Source organism: Corticium candelabrum, chromosome 18, assembly GCF_963422355.1.
Source record: "Corticium candelabrum chromosome 18, ooCorCand1.1, whole genome shotgun sequence".
Lineage (NCBI taxonomy): Eukaryota > Metazoa > Porifera > Homoscleromorpha > Homosclerophorida > Plakinidae > Corticium > Corticium candelabrum.
Genome location: NC_085102.1, coordinates 4,380,920 through 4,402,612, shown reverse-complemented (window position 1 = coordinate 4,402,612; position 21,693 = coordinate 4,380,920). Strand labels below are relative to the sequence as shown.

Below are 21,693 nucleotides of genomic sequence, written 5' to 3'. Positions count from 1 at the left end.
GGCATCCGGGTTATGTACATCCAGGTTACAATTATCCGGGTTACGATAGCTCACATCCGGGTACGACGTTATGTCTCGCTAGATAACTTCCTTTCTGTATTTTTTTTAACTGTTACTGCGGAACATGAGTGGTTTGTATGGTTATGTGCCCGTCGCCAGTGAAGTGGATGATAGTATAGAACATCAGTATAGAGATTCGCAGCCTGCGAAACGAACTTTGAGAGCGAAAGTCAAAAAGACGTACTTCAAGACTAAACAGTCGATAATCGAGAAGATTGGGAAGCGACAGGATCAGTTTGTAGTGGACGGAGACGCTGATGTCGATTCCAGACTTGCTGTAAGGAGGTGGTGCGTGTGTGGTGTGGTGTGTGTGTGTGTGTGTGTGTGTGTGTGTGTGTGTGTGTGTGTGTGTGTGTGTGTGGTGTGTGTGTGTGTGTGTGTGTGTGTGTGTGTGTGTGTGTGTGTGTGTGTGTGTGTGTGTGTGTCACTGTGTGTGTGTGTGTGTGTGTGTGTGTGTGTGTGTGTGTGTGTGTGTGTGTGTGTGTGTCACTGTGTGTGTGTGTGTGTGTGTGTGTGTGTGTGTGTGTGTGTGTGTGTGTGTGTGTGTTACTTTCATCTTGTGTGTATAGAATGCCCAATGTGTACGATCAACTTGTCAAAAGTTGAGCTGGATATGTTCGTACTATCAGAAAAGTTTGGGAGGTGAGTTTTGCATGCAGGCATTATCAACAGCTTTCTGTACACTCAATTAACAATTGTATTGTTGTAGCTCTAAAAACAGTAGTACGTAACTCAGATTAGTATTAATACTATTTGCAAAAATATATTGCCTGTATATATATATTTATATATATATATATATATATATAGATAGATAGATAGATAGATAGATATATTGGGTCTGCCAATATTTCCTTTGCCACCAAACGGCATTAGATGTTTGTGTGGTCAGCCACTTGACCCTTATGGAGATCACCTTGTTGGATGTGGTCATGGTCTACATCGTCTGAATCGTCATAATGCTTTGTGTGAGACTATTTGGCAATCGCTTCTTATTGATTCGAAACAAGTTGTAAAAGAACAGAGAAGCTCCGGTGAAACCAAATACCGGCCAGGTGATGTTTCCATCCAAATTTCTTGAATGGACGTCCTGGATACTTTGACATCACAATAAGAAACACGTTGCAACCATTATACATCCCTCGAGTTGCTGAAACATCAGGAATAGTGGCAGAAGCGGCTGAGATGGACAAAGATGATCGTCACAATGCAAGAGTGACATCTGCAGGCAGGGTTTTCGACCCCTTGGTGGTGGAGTCACTTGGTTTATGGTCACCAGATAGCCTAGAAACTTTAAAATCTATATCTTCTAAAGTTTGTGCTGTGCTAGCTGTTCCTTTCTGGAAAGCTTTAAAGAACTTGCTAGAGCAACTGTCTGTAAAATTATGGCTGTATAACGCTAGAATGATTTCTAGCCGCATGCTTGCAGAAGTAGATAATGTTTTAAGTTGGGACTTCCCTGTATGCTATTAGTTGTTCAATATATATATATATATATATATATATATATATATATATATATATATATATATATATATATATATATATACATACATACATACATACACACACACACACACACACACACACACACACACACACACACACACACACACACACACATTCGTGTGCTGCTTTTTCAAACTTTGAGTAATTGTTTGAATTAATTCAGTCCTGATGTTTCTAAGAGAGAAGCAGGAATGAGGCAGAGTTATGTTGTCTGACTCTGATACGAACCCATGAGCTTTAATGCTGCTTAGAGCAATAAATTGCTTAATTAATACAAAAATGTTCAGGAATGTGTTCTATCACAAGACATCCATTCTAATGTCTGTCTGTCTGTCTGTCTGTCTCAATACATATACTGTATTTTCCATTTACATCAAACGTTTACATCATGAGCGTTACGGTCTTGGAGCATACAAATCACACTGCTCAAACTACATTTCGACGTTCTAATCTCGCTATGCTAATGAGTTTGTTTGAGACGACTTTTGCATTGCAACGTTGTAAAGTCACTGAAATGATTGATCGCCACTTGGTCTTAAAGTCGGTCTCATTTCGTCTTCCTTCTTCATCCCTTGCACTCTTTGCCAGCTTGTTCACCCCAATGGCCAAAATGTTGGTTTTGGAGGAAAGACAAGTGCGAATGAATGGCCATAGAGAAGAGTGCTGGGCCTAAGAGACCTCCTTGATGAACACCTTGTGAATTGATAATGACAGCCTCTTTACCATACAAATATACTAGAGGACTCACTCAACTGTACATTTGAGTTGCGTGATTGTATATATCTGGGAATGAGCCACGGACTTGGTTGAGCATATTCCCTCGCTCTACCGAATTGAAGGTAGTTTTTAGGTCAGACTTGATAACAATCCAGTCATTGTGCGAAGACAACAATAGTTGAATATGTTGTATCAAAAGTTTTGCCCCGCCCTCTGTGGCAACACCGTGTTGTATTGGACAGAAAACTCTTGAAACTTGTTCTTTTCATGACACAGATCACTCTTGCACTAAGGCGTCTCCAAGCTTCCTCGATTGCAACTGGTCGAACATCTCCATTTGGTTTTCTCAGAGCTAGCAGTTTTGCTGATGACATCAGCAGAGCAACAGGAGGTGGAAGGGATCATGTAGCTATGGATGAGCAAACCTCATACTACCATTAGACGTGCACTGATTAGACAACATCTCTTTCAGATGCTCTTAGAGCCAGCCTGATGTACCAGGACTTGATCCCTTGGGTAACTTTCGAATGGTGTTGAAAAATGCACTCTAGAGAGGTTGATTGGCTTTTCAGAGCTAGCTAGGGGTGTTTCCACTTGTTTACCTAGAACAGGATGTTTTGCCTCCAATTTGTCTAAGGTTTCTTTTGAGGCAGGCGCCATCCCATGACTTGTCAAAAGACATGCCGCTCTGGAGATTTTGCTACACCTAATGAGCCTCAGGACTGCCCTCTTGGCTGCATCTTCTTTGATTATTTATTCTCCAAGCTTGACTTAGTGACCTGGCTTTGCAATTGAAGAAGATCTTTCTACAATAATCCAGGAATTTCTGATATCGATCCTTGATCAATTTCAATGTTGTTCGACCACTTCTTGGCATGACAGATAATAGCATACGGGGAATCAGATACAGTAGTTTCCACGCTGCTTCTGTCTGTCTGTTTGCCTGTCTGTCTGTCTGTCTGTCTGTCTGTCTGTCTGTCATAGTACAGTCAAACCTCCCTTATCCGGACCTCTCACTTACGGACACCTCCGTATACCGGACACTGAGCTAAAACCGAACGCATGCGCAGTGACCAACACGTGCTCTATGACATCCAAGCAATCACGGAAACAGTCAGTTATTACTCTAGAGAAGAAGTTGGAGTTAATTAGTGAATTGGAAAAGGGGCAATCATTTCGACTAGTCTCTCAGCATTATAACATTCCGAAGTCAACGTTGGCTGACATCTGGAAAAGCAGAGACAAGATTTCACGCCATGTGTCAGGTAGTGAAATTCCAGACATTGCAAAGAAGCGTCGAGTTGTAAAGGAGCCGCAGTTTGAGAAGATCGACGAGGCACGCAATAGAATTCTCAGTTACGGACAATTCTAATATCCGGACAGCTACCGGTCCTGAAGTGTCCGGATAAGGGAGGTTTGACTGTACATATATTTCATACATTGAAACTAGTACACTCACACTAAACTGTAAAACAAACAAGCAAACCCGCAGGCCCTACTCTAAAATTAACTGCTAACATCTGTCTGTGTGTCTGTCTGTGTGTGTTTGTCTGTCTGTCTGTCTGTCTGTCTGTCTGTCTGTTTGTCTGTCTGTCTGTCTGTCTGTCTATCTCTTTGTGTCTGTCTGTCTGTCTGTCTCTGTCTGTCTGTGTGTCTGTCTGTCTGTGTCTGTCTGTCTGTCTGTCTGTCTGTCAAAAACATCTATTGGTAAACATCAACGCTATTACAGTCAACGCTAAATCACTATCTATGAGTCCAAGAAAAATGACCCAAAGGGTCATGAAATGAAAGCTTAACGTACACTCTGGTAACTGTAAAAACCAGCTACGGAGTCATTTCTACACACTATTCTGTCAATCTTCTTCGCCAAAACCATACTGTTACACCGCTGTAAAGTAATGGACATTAATCGTCTCCAATAAGTCTTGAACTCGCTGGAGTTCACCTTGCCGTCATCATCTCGTGATCGCAGAGAGATTTGATGGAGAAACTTTTCTCCTGCATTTCCCCAGCGGCCATAATGCTCAAACACCAGTGGAATTAGGCATGGAGAACCCCCACTAGTGTGAGTCTCTCTGCTGTACTTCTCTCTCTTCTTTCCCTCCCTTTTTGAAGCAGCAGATCCATCAGTTGTAGCTGCGACTGAAATTATGTCGGTGCTCCATGGGTGGGCTAAGGAAATGTCGAGCTCAACGTTAAAGTCGGTTGCATTATAAACAGCAATATCTCTTTGTGTGTCCGTCTGTGTGTTTGTCAATTTTATTTTATTTGATATCCTATGCTTCAGAGCTGTCAGATCGTGAACAAGAGCTTGCTGACTACTTACGATCACAAGCCACCAACGATCCAACGCGAGCCGGATCGTCAATGACCGTAATAGGAGACGGTCTTGAAAAAGAAGCCGACAGCAGGTTTGTCCATTTTTATCATTTCTTTTCGTTTTCTCTCATCGACATATTCTCAACCAACCCACATCAGTCAGTGTCTTACATACTTGGTGATTGTAATTAATAGGTTTCGCTGTGATGCCCCCCTTGTGAGGCTTGAGGACGAGTTGAACACGTTTCACGAACGCGCCATTGGTGACATGACCAGAACTACTAAACAGATGGAAAAGCTGAGAAGAGACTACCGAGCAGGTCGGCAGTACTTTCTTCTGTAGTGAACAAACACTTGACCTCAGAAAAATTATAATATATAATTAATTAGTTATTTATATATAATTAATTAATAACAAAAATATTAAATTTGATTTGACACCCACGCAATAGGTGGTGTCTATCTATTATAATAGTTTGTGCTGTCTATTGTAGCTGGTGTATTTTGTAGTCTGTTAGCTGTATGTTTTATGTCTTAGTTATTTTTATGTTTGCCCCAAGAGGGAACTGTACCTTTTAGGTGTGACAGAAATATATCGTTCATTCATTCATTAATATTAGATTTTATTTTAATAAATTTTATTTATTTATTTATTATCTTTTGTTTATTTATATTTATTTTTTATTTATTTATTTTAATTTTTTAAATTTAATTTATTTACTTTTTTATTATTAATCCATTTCAATAAATTTATTTAAATCTATTAAATTTATTTTGATATAATTATTTATTTATTTTAATCCATTTTAATCCATTTTAATTTATTTTATTTTATTTAATTTATTTATTTTTAATCAATTTTAATAAATATTTTAAAATTGATTTCAATTATTTCAATCCATTTTTAATAAATTTATTTAAATCTTAATTTATTTTTAATCCATAGATTATTGCTTGTCTAGGCTTGTTGTGGCTTCGAAATGCATCGAAACAGCTTGACCCCGAAGATCATAAACAATTGACGAAATACAGAGAAGTGACGAGTGGTCACAATGAACCATCTCTATGGTGTATTTGATTCGGTTGTCGTTTAGGCACAGACTATGGTGAAAGAATCAAAGAAAGAGTTTGACCGACTGAAGCTGGACGTGTCCGAGAAGATAGAGATACTCGGAGCAAGGTAAGATTGATATCAACCAGAGCTACAGTCATGTGTGTATATGACGTCATACGTGCACGATAGCTATTATAGTTTGTTGTCTAACACTCTTCAACCATACTACACTGCTGTCCACCAAGTTTCGAGTGACAACCAACGCAATTTTAAGGAGTTACTCAAATGGTCTCGATCCCATCAGCAGCATCAATATCGACTGGCGAAGGACGTACTGGAGGAGCAACAGGAGAAGCTAAACGAAGCCACTCCGTGTGACCACAAAGACATAGAACGACCACAGCGTGTCGACGATTCGAGTCTGTTAACTGATTTTGTATCACGAAGCGAGCAGAGTAATAGACCGATTGTTGAGAGTGAAACGGAGGCATCGAGTAAGTTAACTGTGGGTGATGTATTGAAGCATGTATCACCGGATGTGAGTCAGACCGAAGACGAAGCGAACGAGACAGCGATTAGCAATGATGGAATCGAATGGCAAGAATTCCAGAGCAACGTTGGTTCACTGCCTCTCATGGATATGCCGGTTGCTATGCTAGAGATGCGGGAGCACCGAGCAGCACACGACGAGGAGGAGGAAGACGATGAACACACGAGTGACGATTTTTTTGATCCGTTGCTGGCTCAGTTGCTGGAACGAGAGCCGAGCCCTCTTCCTTTGTTAGAGCCCGAGGACGAAGACAACGAACTCGATGACGAGTTCACAAAACTGGCAGAAAGTCTGGCTGCACTGCAGACATCATCGTGTGCACAGTCACTGACGGACAGCGATTTCTTAGCAACTTTGTCTCAGAATGATGTCATTTTGCCATCCGATTTGCTCGATTTTGATCCAAGCGAGTTGTCTGGCTTGGATTTTACGCCGTGTCTTGACCCCGAAGCGAAGGAAGATGGAACAGATGAGATTCCCGTTTCTGAGTCGGAGTGCACAGAAGCAGGAAAGGTCAGTGATTTGTATTATTTTTGGTTAATAGGCAAGTAAGCTGAGAAGTCAATAAGTAATTAATAAATAATTAATTAATGATTAAAATTTGAAATTAATTATTTGCAATTGTTGTGTTTACTGGCAAGTAAGCTGAGAAGTCGGCTATTAATTATTAATAAATAACTAATTAAATATTAAGAATTAATTAATTATTATTAATTAATTATGAAAATTAAAAAAGTTAATTATTTGCAATTGTTGTATTTACTGGCAAGTAAGCCGAGAAGTCAGCTATTAATTATTAGTAAATAAATAAATATTAATAATTAATTAACTATTAAAATTAAAAAATTAGTTATTGCAATTGTTGTATTAGTGTGGTTGATAGGCAAGTAAGCTGAGAAGTCAACTATCAATAAATAAATAGTTAATTAATTATCAAAAATTTGAAATTAATGATTTGTAATTGTTTTTACTGGCAAGTGTCGAGAAGTCAACTATTAATTATTAGTAATTAATTAATTAATTAATTAAAATTTGTTAAATTTATTATTTGCAATTGTTGTATTACTGTGGTTTATAGGTAAGCCAAGAAGTCAACTATTATTAATTAATTAGTTAATTAATTTTTAAAAAGTTGTGAAATTAATTACTTGCAATTGTTGTATTTATTGACAAGTAAGCCAAGAAGTCAACTATTAATTATTAATTAATTTATTTATTGTAATTATTTTATTATTATATTTTATTATAATAATTTTTTTAATTACCTGTAATTTCCCTGTGCCTGCATGAACTATGGTGATTACACTTTGATTAGTTGCAGGCACAGCGAGCGGCCAGAGCAAAATCGAAGGCCTCGCTTTCGTCGTGGTTAAACGTTTTCTCTCATCTCGATCCGTTGGACAACCCGGACCTCTTGGAGGGCAACACGGGTGCCACCAATACGAAAGACGACAACAAAGAGTGTTAACAAAATTTATTGATATCAATTATATAAAAAGTAGAAATAACGATATTGAGTTTATGCAGCTCATCAACATGGACATGATCATGGGCTTTGGTTTATATCAACTAGTTTAGTCGATCAATTTATGAAACTATTTGTTGATCAGTTTATGACGTCATCATTCGATTTTGTTTTTCGCTTCGACTTTGAGCCAAATATCATACGCCCCAATGAGGGACGAGATGATCCCAAAAAGACCAGCTGTCCCACTGTCGTGACATCGAACGATACCCAAGTTGCCTACAGGCAGCATCATGTCACACACGTTCCTCACCAATGCCCGGTAGTTGCTCCTCTTTGTGAGTTTCCTGACTCGAATGTTGTAGACGTCTCGAACGATGAGAAACAGGATGCCGAACAACCATATCCAGTTTGATCGTTTTGTCCATCGTGTTGTTTCGAAGTTGATGAGGTTGGCTTTGCTCAACCAGAGGATGTGATCGATGAGAAGCCAGATAGCCTTGCAGATCATGGCAGAGAATGTGAGATATCGGACTACGGGTTCTCGTTCTTTCAGGCTGTCGAGAGCGTTGATGAGAAAGTCGATCGATGAGAATAACCTGAACACTGAGGAGTGGCATTGTAAGTTGAGTTGGAGTTTTCAAGAGTATGCACATGTTGAGCCTTTGGTGTAGCGTCTCTTTGTCTGTCTGTTGACTCTCTGTTGGTCTGTCTGTTGTGATTGCTTGTTGGTATGTTTGTTAGTCTGTTTGTTGTGTGTGTTTTAGTACGTCTTTCAATTTGTTGTCTGTCTGTTTGTCTGTCCGTTGACTGTTAGTCTGTCTGCTTGTGTGTCTGTTTGTCTGTCTGTTGTCTGTCAATTATCTGTCAATTTCTCCTTCAATTTGTTGTTTGTCTGTTGTCTGTCAATTTGTCTCAATTTGTCTGTCTGTCGTCTGTCAATTTGTCCTTCAATTTGTTGTCTGTTTGTCTGTCTGTTGTTTATCAATTTTCCTTCAATTTGTTGTCTGTCTGTTGTCTGTCAATTTGTCTGTCTGTTGTCTGTCAAGTTGTCCTTCAATTTGTTGTCTGTTTGTCTTTCGTTTGTTTGTCTGTTGTCTGTCAATTTGTTGTTTGTCTTTTTGTTTGTTTGTCTGTTGTCTGTCTGTTGTCTGTCAATTTGTCCTGCAATTTGTTGTTTGTCTGTTTGTCTTTTGTTTGTTTGTCTGTTGTCTGTCAATTTGTCGTTTTCTGTTTGTCTGTTGTCAGTTTGTTTGTTTGTCTGTCTCTTGTCTGTCAATTTGTCTGTCTGTTGTCTGTCAATTTGTCCTTCAATTTGTTGTTTGTCTGTTTGCCTTTTGTTTGTTTGTCTGTTGTCTGTCAATTTGTCGTTTGTCTGTTTTGTCTTTTTGTTTGTCTGTCTGCTGTCTGTCAATTGGTCTGTTGTCTGTCAATTTGTCCTTCAATTTGTTCTTCAATTTGTTGTCTCTGTTTTGTCTCTTTGTTTGTCTGCTGTTGTCTGTCAATTTGTCTGTCTGTTGGCTGTTTACTAGTCCGTCTGTTTGTCAACTGGTGTCTGATTTTGTTTGTCTGTCTGTTGTCTGTCAGTCTGTGACACTGTCTTCCTTACAAGACAAAAATTTCAACTACCATACAAACTCTCTTTATTGCAGTGTTCTTACGCTTGCGCGATAGACTGAGATGGGATTCCAGAGTATTGAGGATTGCGAGAAATTGTGGAGCATTCGGTCTCCCCTTCCAAGCTCTCAAAATTAAACGGCTTCCGTACTGCGCCGTCCGATACAGCTTGTCCCTCCCGGCAGTATGCTGCAAGAAGCGCAAAACGCGACGAACAGCGTCCAACTGAGTATCCGTCATTTGGCAGGTTTAAGTCCCGGATGGATCCTAATTTATTATCCGGGAATTCTACGCGGCAATTGGTTCGCGTTGCGGTTGTCTTCTGTACACTGTACACTGGGCTATGATTATTATTGGTTAGTGGTAAATGCTGTACATGATTTTATGTACAAATAATTTAGTTCTTGGGTTGTTAACAAAAATGCGGTTTCATTCATCGGCGACTGTTTCTTCTTGCAGGTCAACAGCACGTCTTGTGTTGCGAATTTTGTCGAGACGTTACGGGTAAGACACGGCGATGTGCGTGCTTTAGTCTGTGAATGGCCGTTTGTGATGAACCGTTTCATTCATTGTGTCAGGCGCGACACGTGTCATGACGTGTGATGTGGTGTGACGTCACGACTGTTAAACGGGAGAAAAACGGGATAGAGAAAATATCAAATGAAAGGTTGGTTACGTGAAAGTGTTGTTATATTTCTATTCAAGTTATTTAATTAGTTGACTATTTTTACTGAAAATATTGAATTTTGGCGAATTTGTATAGACCACGCATTTGAAATTGTATGAATTTTGTTTGTCTAATATTTGGCAATTATGTTTACGCAAGATGTTTTGGAATATATGATATCCCACTGACTAACTGAGTATGAGTAGATAGTTTGGTAATATAAAATATAAAAAAATGAAATTAATAAAATAAATAAATAAATAAAATAAATAAATACAACAAATAAATAAAATAAATAAATAAAATAAAATAAATAAAAAAAAAATAAATGAATAAAATCAAAAATAAAATAAATAAATAAAATAAATAAAATAAATAAATAAAATAGAATAAAATATATATATATATATATATATATATATATATATATATATATATATATAAAATAAACAAATAAATAAAATAAATTAAATAAATAAATAAAATAAAGTAAATGGTAAGTTAGACGTCTGAAATTTTGGGACAACACTTAATTGCTAATCTGGTACAGGATGGACTTTAGAAAACCCGAGGGTGAGCATTATGTACGTATACAGAACCTGCACTCAAGCATTACCGTTTACCGTTTCGTTTCCATAGCGACAGTGAACCCTACGTTTTCCGGAGTCTATTTACTTCATCATTCCTGCTTGCTAGAGCAGTTTGCGAAGTCTTGTGTTCACGAATAGATGATTGTACACAAGGAATCTCATGAAAACGTTTGTCCATCGATCCACACTAGCTAGAGATAGGCTGTCCTCCCCCACTTCCTCAATGCAACGACCTCACGAGACAAATCGTATCTTGTGACATTCTTGGATAAATTCCCCGGACGATTGCAAGTCGTTGAGAGCAGGAGTGGTCAATCTTGTTGAGAATACCGAGTAGCAACCATGCAGCAGCAATCGAACGTCGTCGTTGTGGCGGCTCCATCAGCTCCCGCGCATCACACCACCGTCGTTGTGGACAGGTAGGCTGGCTAGCTACTCGTGTAGGCGGGAAACAGGCTTTTGGGTTGTGGTTCTGGTTGTGAACGTTTCAATTCTGTGAATAGACGTGGTCCCAATCACTGTCTTCATTTCTGCATTACTCTTTTCTTCTTTCCGTGGATTATCGTTTGGATCATTGTGGTAAGCGTCAAGGGATCCGCCCATTTAGGCCTGCAGCGCATTGAGTAGCTACTCGACTGTGTTTCTTGTATGATAGTGCCTCACAGACAACTAGATGGCTGCTCGATGTACTTGCAGAGTCGTTGAGACCTTGGACGGACACTCCAGTACAATAACTTCATGCTGTACATGTTTTGTTAGTGTTTGCTGAGCGCGCGTTTCTCTAGCCCTAACGGGTAGCACTGTTTGTGTGTTTGTACCTTGCAATGCTTGATTCGATGGTTTGAGCTACCCAAATAATTACTACCCATATAATTGGATTGAGTTTGGTTTGATCGACGTACGGTAGCAGCTGCGATGGGAGAAGTCTTCTACATCCTAGCATTCGCAGGCTTGTACGCTATAGAGCTGTTTATACAGGAGCACAGCTGAGGACGTTACCCTGTAACAATGTTGCTTCTCTAGCTAAGCTGGAACCTTTGTCCTCTAGTGGATCTCCGCTAGGGTCTTCCCACTCTTGTAATGTGATGCTTCCAATCGACCACAAAACAATCGGCTACCATAGCTAACCCTAACAGAAAATATGCAACAACAGGCAGCGGTAAATTGACGTTGTATTTGGACTGTTGGGTGAATATCTAGAGAAAGATATAGACCAAGACGACGACGTCAGGGTACTTAACTTAGAGGTATCGAATAGCTATCAGATGTCGACAATCTCACGTGCCAGTCATTAACGTTAATTAACGATCTCATTAACGTTAATTAACGATCTAAACGCAACTCTTTTAGTGTGCGTTCGTCCACCAGTCAGCACCAAGGAATTAATTAAGAGTGAACGCGAGAAGGAGGCTGGACCTATTGACTGGCACGTATGGTGGGATTGTCGATCACATCGACTGACACGCTAACAATGAGCGCATGTGCTGCATTCCAATTATCCGAGACGCACATGCGCTAGGGTTACAGTAGTGCCCATATGGACGGATAGACAGACGGACCAAGAGACGGACAGTAAACGTCAGGTACATCATTATTATGGAACCTAACACCACACAGTGGCAACATTCCAATGTAGCAGAAAGGTGCATGTAACATGGTTGCCGAGCATAGCAATCCGGGTCACACACACACACACACACACAAGGATTGTGTGTACTTGACAACCAAGAAACACCTTCAGGAGTTGAATGCCACCTACAGTCAACTATTCACGTCCAGTACTACAGTATGATCAATCCTTTACTACACTGTGCTGTATCTAACACTGTTGATAGTCAGTGTTTGCCGATATCAATTTATAGGTCGACAAATATGCCATAGCACTGTCGTTAGAACGGAACTGAGTGCATACATTTCAGTTGTCTTGATCATGATCGCGCGAAACGACAGCTATCTGGCAGGCTTAGATACGTAATCTAAATTACTAGGAAGTTTGCATGTTTTTTATTTCCATGACAGGTTTTCAAGTAATACGTATTGTCTAGCCAGGGCGCGACGTTTCAGTAGACGGTCAGAAAATTCCGTTGCGATGTGTTCAACGCGAGGCTCTTACGGATACCGTAAAACTAGTGCAGTACTGTAAATGAGAGGGAACATAATTTGGAGGCGTTTAGGCGTGTATAGATAAAGACGTCACTAAATTTTACAAAATGATAGTTACCTGGCAGCAACGTTTGCCTCTGTCAACACAGTAGGCCTCGTGTTAGTGTACGCACTTTAGGTGTTACTTTCGACAGAGCACTGCAAGTACTGCTTGCTGTTCAGCTCATCTAGACGTCGAGACTGTTGGGTGTAGTATCACGTATCTGTGGCCTTTTACTCAACTCGCTCGTTACCGTGCAGAAGATTTGTGACTACAAAGATGGCTGCCTTTCCGACCCAACCAGGTTATCCGAACCAGCCGGGCTATGTACCCGAAGGTGGTCCGCCACAAGGCTACCCGCCACAAGGCTACCCGCCACAGGGCTACCCACCACAGGGCTACCCACCACAAGGCTACCCTCCTCCTGCTGCACCTGCCATGCAGCAACAGTCTAACACAACGGTCGTCATGGCTCCCCAGGCGCCTGCGGCCAATAACACGACCGTCATTGTGGACAGGTAGGAACTGATGTAGAGTGGGTGTACCGTCTGGTTGCTCTACACACTTGTTCTAGGCGTGGTCCTAATCACTGCTTACATTGCTGTATTACACTCTTGTTCTTTCCCTGGATAATTGTCTGGATCATAGTGGTAAGTATGATAAGATGCTCCGTCTAGGTGGATAGCTAGCTAGCTAGCTACAAAATGTTTTTCTCCCACAGTGCATCACTGACCATTAGATGACCGGCCTAGACGCTTGCAACTAGGGAGACGGTGAACACTGACACGTGTATGCGTTAAAGTTAAATGGAAACGTGTAGCTTGTAGTCTAGGTGTGTTGTGTGTGTCTCTCGTGCGTTATTGCTGGATTACAGAATGTCAAGAAAAGCAGTAGAAATGTCGGTTCACGGACACCGGCTGTACGTACTCGCGGAATTCTTTTAGAATGTTGTCGTCACGTGATCGGAAATTATGGGCTCTGAGAGTTGTCTGAGTTTCGGATGGAAATCACTTATAGTCGCACTTTTTCGTTGTCTCTCTGGTTGGCAGTCAGTTGAATGGGCGTAATATAAACTTGTATTGCATGTATATGCGGTGAAATTAAATTATTTAATTAATTAATACACACGGTCACGCTTTACACGTGTTGTGTATCATAAAGACTTGGGTTAATGTGCATGTGCGCGGAGTGCGCGCGCGTGGGTTGATGCATAGAAACTGTTAGCAGGGATTACAACACTGGTGAGATGAGTGAGATTAAAACACATGGTCGCAGCGTCACAAGTGTTACAGTGTACACGGTCACAAGCGTTACACTGTACACAGTCACAAGTGTTACACTGTACACGGTCACAAGCGTTACACTGTACACAGTTACAAGCGTTACACTTACAAGCGGTACACAGTCACAACACAGTGCACGGTCACTAGTGTTACACTGTACACAGTCGCAAGCGTTACACTGTACACAGTCACAAGTGTTACACTGTACACGATCACAAGTGTTACACTGTACACGGTCACAAGTGTTACACTGTACACGGTCACAAGCGTTACACAGTCACAACACAGTGCACGGTCAGTAGTGTTACACTGTACACGGTCATAAGTGTTACACTGTACACGGTCACAAGCGTTACACTGTACACGGTCACAAGTGTTACACTGTACACGGTCACAAGCGTTACACTGTACACGGTTACAAGCGTTACACTTACAAGCGGTACACAGTCACAACACAGTGCACGGTCACTAGTGTTACACTGTACACAGTCGCAAGCGTTACACTGTACACAGTCACAAGTGTTACACTGTACACGATCACAAGTGTTACACTGTACACGGTCACAAGTGTTACACTGTACACGGTCACAAGCGTTACACAGTCACAACACAGTGCACGGTCAGTAGTGTTACACTGTACACGGTCATAAGTGTTACACTGTACACGGTCACAAGCGTTACACTGTACACGGTCACAAGTGTTACACTGTACACGGTCACAAGGGTTACACTGTACACGGTTACAAGCGTTACACTTACAAGCGGTACAGAGTCACAACACAGTGCACGGTCACTAGTGTTACACTGTACACAGTCACAAGTGTTACACTGTACCCGGTTACAAGCGTTACACTTACAAGCGGTACACAGTCACAACACAGTGCACGGTCACTAGTGTTACACGGTCACAACCGTTACACAGTAAACGGTCACAAGCGATACACGGTACACGGTGATTGTGACCGTAAGAGTATATGGTTCTGAGTAAGTTGCTGACGTTGCGCGCGATTCTCGCAGAGTGAACTTCAGTAGAAATCTGCATGGATTCTGGAAAAGAAATAATAGAATTAGTCAACGCCTTGTAGAGTTTCGGATGTTATTTGCCAGCACAGTTGATGGTGTTTTATCTCGTCTGTTATAAAGTACATGGATATTATCAAATATATGGAATCATGGATGGCTATTACTAACTTACCCGGTGAGACCCGCACAACCACTTAGTGGACCGCGTATCTTACACGGTTGACCCATCTTTCTAACGTACGAATACAGGGCAGTAATGCAAGCAAATAAAGCCTTTGATCGGCCAAATAGTGTCGACAACTATCTAAGCGTCTTGTAAGGTGCATGAGCTCCACCAACAAAGATCAAAGACAAGAGTCCGGCAGTTCTGATGGAAGACCCATATTGCTTCCGGTCGTCTGACAATTCCAAAGTGTTGATCACTCAGATGGTCGTGATGCTATGATGAAGCAGCGTACAGTACGTGGAAGAGCAGATGTGGAAGAGGTAAGTGGACCCCGGACGAGAACGTGGCGCCGGGAGGGAAGCTGGACATGTGATCCTCATTCAAATGGAGAATACAGAATCTGGGAACTAAAACTGGACAGAAGACATGTTGAAAGTGAGAGGCCGGGAGAAGGGAGTCAGTTGTATACCAGTTCTAACTTTCAAGAAGGTACAGGTATCATGAAGAAATTGCAAATTGTCCATTAGAGTCTCAAGTTTTAGTCTCACTTTTAGTAGCATTATAGGATAAGCGCTATTGACTTAGTAACTAAACATCACCTTCATCTCATATTCAGCTTCTCACTCCTCTTTAATTAACTTAATATCCTGTGAACAAGGTCGACATAGTGACTAAACGGAAACAAGAGCTTTCGAAATACATACAGTACTGTACACGTACTCATGTAGCTTCTCTATTTTTCGTCTTAGAATGGCCCCTCAGCTGTCAATGTTCGGTAATCACTTCAACACTGGAACAGTCTTCTAGGCTGTTGCAACTCACAACGGTCAGTTGTCGACAGTCATGAATCAGGATCAACTAAAATTAACGCGTAGGGTGTAGACAGTACGTTTTCCAATGCGCATCATATACAGTAGTATATGCACGGAAGTGAGTCGACGTCTTCCTGTGCGTGCTTGTTTTTCGACGCCCTACAAGCTAGCGAATAATGCAAACGAGCTAATAATCTAGAAAGGGTTTGTCAACTGCAGCTTTGACTTGATGAATGGGTCTAACCAGAGCCATGACTCTAACTTGCGGAATGAGCTTACGTTGAATTTTGGAGTAAGTTTCACTTGCCGATTTTACCCATAGGCGCAGCCATTTAGTGACGTGTATTCCGGTACACGCCTTATACGCAGATATTTTACGGTAGCGTACGCGCTACAATTGAGAGTGCAGAGCTCGTTGCGGTTTCTTGCAAGGCTATGGCTGACTACCCTTCTCCTCAAAAGCCACCAGAGTACACTCCACCAGGCTATCATGATGGTTCTCAAGGCTATCCTCCACAGGGGTACCCTCCACAAGGTTATCCTCCACAAGGCTATCCTCCGCAAGGTTATCCTCCACAAGGATATCCTCCACAGGGCTATCCTCCGCAAGGTTATCCTCCACAAGGCTATCCTCCTCCCATGCCGCAACAGCAACAGTCTAATACAACGGTTGTAGTGGCTCAGGCGGCTCCAGCAACCCACACAACGACGGTGGTGACTAGGTAAGATACTGATCAGGATCGTATGGCACCGTGTTGACCCATGCGTATCTTTATATGCTAGGCGTTCCACCAATCACTGCATGCACTTCTGCATTTGTCTCTTCTTCCCTCCGTGGATAATATGCTGGTTGATTGCGGTAAGCTAGCTTCATTTCTCAGCAGCTTCTACAAGTGACTAGCCATTCCACTATTTCTTTCTTTTGTGTGTGACAGTGCTGTAACGACTAGGCGGCGACTCGACTGAGAGAAAGGCACCTTATAGTAGTGCGCTGACGGTACTTTTGTTAGTTAGTAGGTTGCAATTAATTGAATGTATTGGCATTGGTTTTGTAAAAGTACTGCAAAGACAGTTGGGGTAGGTCCCACACTGTCGCTCTACTGCATGTGTATTGTGTAGGCTTGATATCTGCTCGGTGTTGTGGGGCATTTTGCTTGGCATCACGTTTCCACAACTAAAACCGTTTTATTAGTTTCAGCGTTCTATACTATACTATCCATTGATTCCTTCTGGAGCGTGTCATTCTATTTGCCTGTTTTCAGACACAGTTTCGGCAAAAATCACAAATAACTGTGGGGGCGAGGCGTTATCAGATGTCATGAGAGAATGCGGAAAACCACATGGTTCTGCGATAGTCTGGCTTCCTAGGTAGTTCTGTTGTTTGCATTCTCATGAGCAAAGACACTACACTTGCCTCTAGCATTGGAGCTGCTGGATCACAACTATAGTTATGCCCATGTGCTGTTGGATAGGCCCATTGTAGGGCATGGTGACGCAAAACTACAAAAAAAGTCACTGGAGTCTCATTGATGACTCTCCATTTGCATTGACCTATTTACTGTGGAAATTGAGAATTAATTGCCATTTCCGCTTTCAGGTTGGAGTGCTAGTCAGTGAAAGTGTGTAGTGTGAGAATTTTTTGTAGTTGGTGTACACTCTCTCAAGTCTAGAAAGTGGAACCATTTACCTGTTAGTGAATGTGCCATGTTACCAACGTACATTCTGTTCCAGCATCAGTACTGAAACTGATGGGGTGCCATTCTACAGAACTCATAGCTAGAAGCATTAGAGAGGAAATATGAACATGGCATTGGAATTCAAACCTATTGAGATAGAAGTCAATCAACATTACCTAATTGGACTCACAAAGTAGAGTAAGTGAGACTCTAGGAGTTTGTTGTTATTACAATTATTGGTCTCTAAAGTCAGGTGTGTGCTAGGGTAATACAGCTCAGCTCTACCTCTAATCGATATCTACATAAACAATTTCTTGAAGCCACCAATGGAGCAACCCTTGGGCATCTTTTTAAATCAAAGAAAGTGTGGTGGTCAGGTGCAGTACATAGACTTAACCTTTATTGGACACTATAAATGATTTCCAACGTTCCACAACATTGCATCAGGTACTTCAGGGGTGTGGTTGAGTTTCTGAGGCCACTCCCAATGATGACATGCTCTAGCCTAGAACAGACTTTAGCACCTCTCTACCATTAAACGCAGATGGCGACTCTCTCATTACTCCAAGTCTAACCGTAAGAACATCTAGAATAAAAATCCATCAATTTGTCCAGACATCCGGAATTGTTTGAAAACATAACTGGCGTTGTCTTCTCTTGTTCCATCCATACGAATGACTCGTAGTAGTAGTAGTAGTAGTAGTAGTAGTGCCGTCATTATATAAACGGCAGGAACAAGAGAAGAAAAGGCGATACGAGGAACGAATTAATAACGTGGAGCTTTCATCGTTCACGCCAATCATTTTAGCATGCACTGGAGGATGCAGTAAACTGACGTCTATTTTTTTTGAAAAGACTAGCCTCACTTTTATCGGAAAAGCACCACACCGAGTACAGCACAACTATCAACTGGCTGAGATGTCGACTGTCATTTGCACTCCTTCGGGCCTGCGTGATGTGTTTGCGAGGATGCAGGTCCAAGCTTCACAGAACCTCAAGGGACTTCAACATTCTGCTGGAAGCAGCAGAAAGTAGATTATAGAAGACTGTTTATCTCAAAGTTGTTACAACCTAGAAACTTGTTGCTATAGAGGAAGCTTTTACATACAGTAGTAGTATTTTGAAAAAAGTAGTAGAGATTTTATTATTATTAGTAGTAGTAGTAGTAGTAGTTTATTCAAGTAGTAGTAGTAGTAGTGTGTTAGCAGATGCCGTTTGATTGTTCAAATACACCAGTTCTCAGTAGTAGTAGTAGTAGTAGTAGTAGTAGTAGTAGTATACATTTCAACAAACTAAATAACATACAACACTATAAGTGACAGATATACGCACGCAGCAAAACAAACAATTAAAAGTCAGTTACTACTTTATGTCATTACACTGTATGCTTAACTATTATCACAAGCTATAGTCACCACCTACTCATCTAGGTGGGCCTCACTTTCAATGAGTCCCAGCAGGTCCACTTTGATAGGTCTATACGTAGAGGATCTTGTTCCACGGATACACAGTATACTCGAGCGAAGTAGGGCAAAACTCAATCTACAGCGAATTAATTGCATAATTCTACTGTACTGCTCTCCTGACTTGGCTGCATGCAGACTTGCCACTCGCTTATAGAAGGTTGTTGCCTCTGGGCCTGTGCTTCCGTATGACGTAAACACTAATGGAGTGAAAGACCCATGCTCAACTTCCCGAATTCTCTCACCGTAAGCGCGTTTCTTCTCATTCTCGTGACTCACATAGGCGGATTTGAGTGAAGAGTGTTTGCGGTTGGAAGCAGCGTTTGGGTAGAAAACCCTCACATCAAAAAATGCCCGTTCTCCATGCCTCCACACTCCTCTAGCAGAAATGTCGACCCTAGCGTTATCATCTGTGATGGCAGTGCGATGCGCAAACTGTTCTCCATCCAAGGGACGAAGTACAGGTTCGATTGTAACATCTGTAGAAACCTCCCTTAGAAGATCAGCTGTGATGTTCCGGATCTCGTTGTGCCTTAGCGTGGGAAAGCTAGTAGTAGTAGTAGTAGTAGTAGTAGTAGTAGTAGTAGTAGTAACAAACCTGGATAACGTTCCTACCAAGCAGAATTCTATGAAAGCTAGCATTCGCCAGCAAAAACATCTAGCACAAAAGTCTCATTCTGAAATCACTGTCAATGATCTATCTGTGGAATTGAAACGTTCAGTTGAATTGGCCTGTGAGAAGGGTGCCTCCTGCTGGCTGACCGCAATCCCACTAGAGCAACACGGATTCACTTTGCACAAATCTGCGTTTCGGGATGCCCTGTACCTCAGATACGGTTGGCACCCGTCCAACCTCCCAGACATATGTCCATGTGGATCTAAATTCTCAGTAGATCACTCTCTGTCATGTCCAACAGGAGGATACCCCAGCATCCGCCATAACGAGGTCCGCGATTTATTTACCAACTTGTTGACAGAGGTTTGCCACGATGTACACAAAGAGCCCGTTCTGCAACCTCTCAACGGCGAGGTGTTTCAAAAACGCTGTACTACCTCTGACGAAAATGCCAGACTTGATATTGCTGTCAGTGGATTTTGGGGTGGGCACTTCCAACGAACTTTCTTTGACGTCAGGGTCTTCAACCCTAATGCCTCATCCTACAAATCAGTGCAGATCCCGTCATTATATAAACGGCAGGAACAAGAGAAGAAAAGGCGATACGAGGAACGAATTAATAAGGTGGAGCTTTCATCGTTCACGCCAATCATTTTAGCATGCACTGGAGGATGCAGTAAACTGACGTCTATTTTTTTTGAAAAGACTAGCCTCACTTTTATCGGAAAAGCACCACACCGAGTACAGCACAACTATCAACTGGCTGAGATGTCGACTGTCATTTGCACTCCTTCGGGCCTGCGTGATGTGTTTGCGAGGATGCAGGTCCAAGCTTCACAGAACCTCAAGGGACTTCAACATTCTGCTGGAAGCAGCAGAAAGTAGATTATAGAAGACTGTTTATCTCAAAGTTGTTACAACCTAGAAACTTGTTGCTATAGAGGAAGCTTTTACATACAGTAGTAGTATTTTGAAAAAAGTAGTAGAGATTTTATTATTAGTAGTAGTAGTAGTAGTAGTAGTTTATTCAAGTAGTAGTAGTAGTAGTGTGTTAGCAGATGCCGTTTGATTGTTCAAATACACCAGTTCTCTCAGTAGTAGTAGTAGTAGTAGTAGTAGTAGTAGTAGTATATATATATATATATATATATATATATATATATATATATATATATATATATATATATATATATATGTAGTATATAGTGTCTGTTCATGACTTTCACGAAAAGAATGTGAGAATTAGAATTGAGTCTTGAAAAGCCATTGTTTGTAACTTCTAGAGACATGTTGCAGTAAACGGTCCGTCCCATCCAAGTCTCCTCTTGATTATACTTGATGTACAAGATATATTTCCTCTTTCCCTTTGTCTGTTGTTGCAATTAGCAACTTCTCTAATACACTAATCACAAAGTAAGCATCTGGGTTCTGTCTGTCTGTACCAGCAAAAGCCTTCGTCTTGTGTCCTTGTTTGGAGACAACACACGTTCCTCATTCTCATATAATATTAAAGGTATGAATATTCAGTAATGAAGATGGCCAGAGACTGAAATATGTGGTTACTACCTGTGCATCTGTTCAATATTTCCTACATCAGAAAGTATATTGGTGGCTGTAGTGTTACAGTACTGACAAGTTTATTAACGCTCACATTGAACTAGGAAACTCCAGAGGATTCCTGTGAAAGGCTGTGTACTATGTAAAGCGCAAATTCAGAACACCAAGGTATGTAATCACGTGAAGGTGTGGTGTGTGTGTGTGTGTGTGTGTGTGTGTGTGTGTGTGTGTGTGTGTGTGTGTGTGTGTGTGTGTGTGTGTGTGTGAGTTAGACCTACTACTTTGTGACTAACAGGATGATAGCAGCATTTGCTTTGAGCCTTGTGCTAGACACCTTCATTGTGCTTGCTACTCACACGAACAGAAATACCCGGAAGTGGCATCCCGGGCATTTTCAGACATAATG

At 41.2% G+C, this 21,693-nt stretch overlaps 5 protein-coding genes and 3 long non-coding RNA genes across 9 annotated transcripts in view; 6 read left to right on the top strand and 2 right to left on the bottom strand.

The window, feature by feature from the left end:
• Nucleotides 1-69: 69 nt before the first annotated feature.
• On the top strand, nt 70-7,839 carry LOC134194067 (islet cell autoantigen 1-like protein). The gene is made up of 8 exons (XM_062662969.1): nt 70-337; nt 630-702; nt 4,574-4,697; nt 4,801-4,925; nt 5,568-5,641; nt 5,700-5,785; nt 5,849-6,722; nt 7,525-7,839. The coding sequence occupies exons 1-8, from the start codon at nt 125-127 to the stop codon at nt 7,675-7,677; spliced, it is 1,722 nt and encodes a 573-aa protein (XP_062518953.1). The 5' UTR covers nt 70-124; the 3' UTR covers nt 7,678-7,839.
• On the bottom strand, nt 7,669-9,539 carry LOC134194068 (peroxisomal membrane protein 11B-like). Its single transcript, XM_062662970.1, has 2 exons — nt 9,336-9,539; nt 7,669-8,280 (listed from the first exon to the last, which is right to left on the bottom strand). The coding sequence occupies exons 1-2, from the start codon at nt 9,529-9,531 to the stop codon at nt 7,832-7,834; spliced, it is 645 nt and encodes a 214-aa protein (XP_062518954.1). The 5' UTR covers nt 9,532-9,539; the 3' UTR covers nt 7,669-7,831.
• A 29-nt stretch (nt 9,540-9,568) lies between these two features.
• On the top strand, nt 9,569-11,426 carry LOC134193932 (uncharacterized). 2 transcript variants are annotated; one of them, XR_009972128.1, is made up of 7 exons: nt 9,633-9,647; nt 9,751-9,795; nt 9,870-9,958; nt 10,509-10,531; nt 10,598-10,967; nt 11,052-11,127; nt 11,204-11,426. It is a non-coding gene; the product is annotated as an uncharacterized LOC134193932 (long non-coding RNA). The 2 variants fall into 2 exon arrangements; XR_009972127.1 differs by having other exon boundaries at nt 9,569-9,647; nt 9,870-10,967.
• Nucleotides 11,427-12,708: 1,282 nt separating this feature from the next.
• Nucleotides 12,709-13,947, top strand: LOC134194288 (uncharacterized). The gene is made up of 3 exons (XM_062663213.1): nt 12,709-13,209; nt 13,266-13,341; nt 13,413-13,947. The coding sequence occupies exons 1-3, from the start codon at nt 12,971-12,973 to the stop codon at nt 13,428-13,430; spliced, it is 333 nt and encodes a 110-aa protein (XP_062519197.1). The 5' UTR covers nt 12,709-12,970; the 3' UTR covers nt 13,431-13,947.
• Nucleotides 13,948-14,950: 1,003 nt separating this feature from the next.
• Nucleotides 14,951-21,693, bottom strand: part of LOC134193561 (uncharacterized) — a 7,741-nt gene continuing 998 nt past the window's right edge. Inside the window, exon 3 of the long non-coding RNA XR_009972091.1 lies at nt 14,951-15,021. This is a non-coding gene — a long non-coding RNA (uncharacterized LOC134193561). The remainder of the gene's footprint in view (nt 15,022-21,693) is intronic.
• LOC134193560 (uncharacterized) overlaps nt 15,006-21,693 on the top strand; it is a 9,742-nt gene continuing 3,054 nt past the window's right edge. The window contains exons 1-2 of the long non-coding RNA XR_009972090.1: nt 15,006-15,658; nt 21,392-21,455. This is a non-coding gene — a long non-coding RNA (uncharacterized LOC134193560). The remainder of the gene's footprint in view (nt 15,659-21,391; nt 21,456-21,693) is intronic.
• On the top strand, nt 16,084-17,076 carry LOC134193559 (uncharacterized). Its single transcript, XM_062662384.1, has 3 exons — nt 16,084-16,697; nt 16,759-16,834; nt 16,911-17,076. Exons 1-3 carry the CDS (start codon nt 16,411-16,413, stop codon nt 16,923-16,925), a joined length of 378 nt encoding a protein of 125 aa, XP_062518368.1. The 5' UTR covers nt 16,084-16,410; the 3' UTR covers nt 16,926-17,076.
• On the top strand, nt 19,718-20,345 carry LOC134194278 (uncharacterized; the record flags this gene model as incomplete). The annotated part of the gene is made up of 1 exon (XM_062663204.1): nt 19,718-20,345. A coding segment is annotated over exon 1 (603 nt), but the record flags the coding sequence as incomplete, so codon positions are not given.

What these genes read in the sequence shown, in the direction of transcription:
- LOC134194288 (XM_062663213.1), top strand. Translation starts at nt 12,971, where the DNA reads ATGGCTGCCTTTCCGACCCAACCAGGTTATCCGAACCAGCCGGGCTAT. An exon ending in ACGACCGTCATTGTGGACAG is followed by an intron (nt 13,210 to 13,265) that starts GTAGGAACTGAT and finishes CACTTGTTCTAG; the next exon opens with GCGTGGTCCTAATCACTGCT.
- LOC134193559 (XM_062662384.1), top strand. Translation starts at nt 16,411, where the DNA reads ATGGCTGACTACCCTTCTCCTCAAAAGCCACCAGAGTACACTCCACCA. An exon ending in ACAACGACGGTGGTGACTAG is followed by an intron (nt 16,698 to 16,758) that starts GTAAGATACTGA and finishes TTTATATGCTAG; the next exon opens with GCGTTCCACCAATCACTGCA.
- LOC134194067 (XM_062662969.1), top strand. Translation starts at nt 125, where the DNA reads ATGAGTGGTTTGTATGGTTATGTGCCCGTCGCCAGTGAAGTGGATGAT. An exon ending in GAGAAGAGACTACCGAGCAG is followed by an intron (nt 4,926 to 5,567) that starts GTCGGCAGTACT and finishes TTGCTTGTCTAG; the next exon opens with GCTTGTTGTGGCTTCGAAAT. An exon ending in ATAGAGATACTCGGAGCAAG is followed by an intron (nt 5,786 to 5,848) that starts GTAAGATTGATA and finishes CGTGCACGATAG; the next exon opens with CTATTATAGTTTGTTGTCTA.
- LOC134194068 (XM_062662970.1), bottom strand. Translation starts at nt 9,531, where the DNA reads ATGACGGATACTCAGTTGGACGCTGTTCGTCGCGTTTTGCGCTTCTTG. An exon ending in TCTCAGTCTATCGCGCAAGC is followed by an intron (nt 8,281 to 9,335) that starts GTAAGAACACTG and finishes GCCACTCCTCAG; the next exon opens with TGTTCAGGTTATTCTCATCG.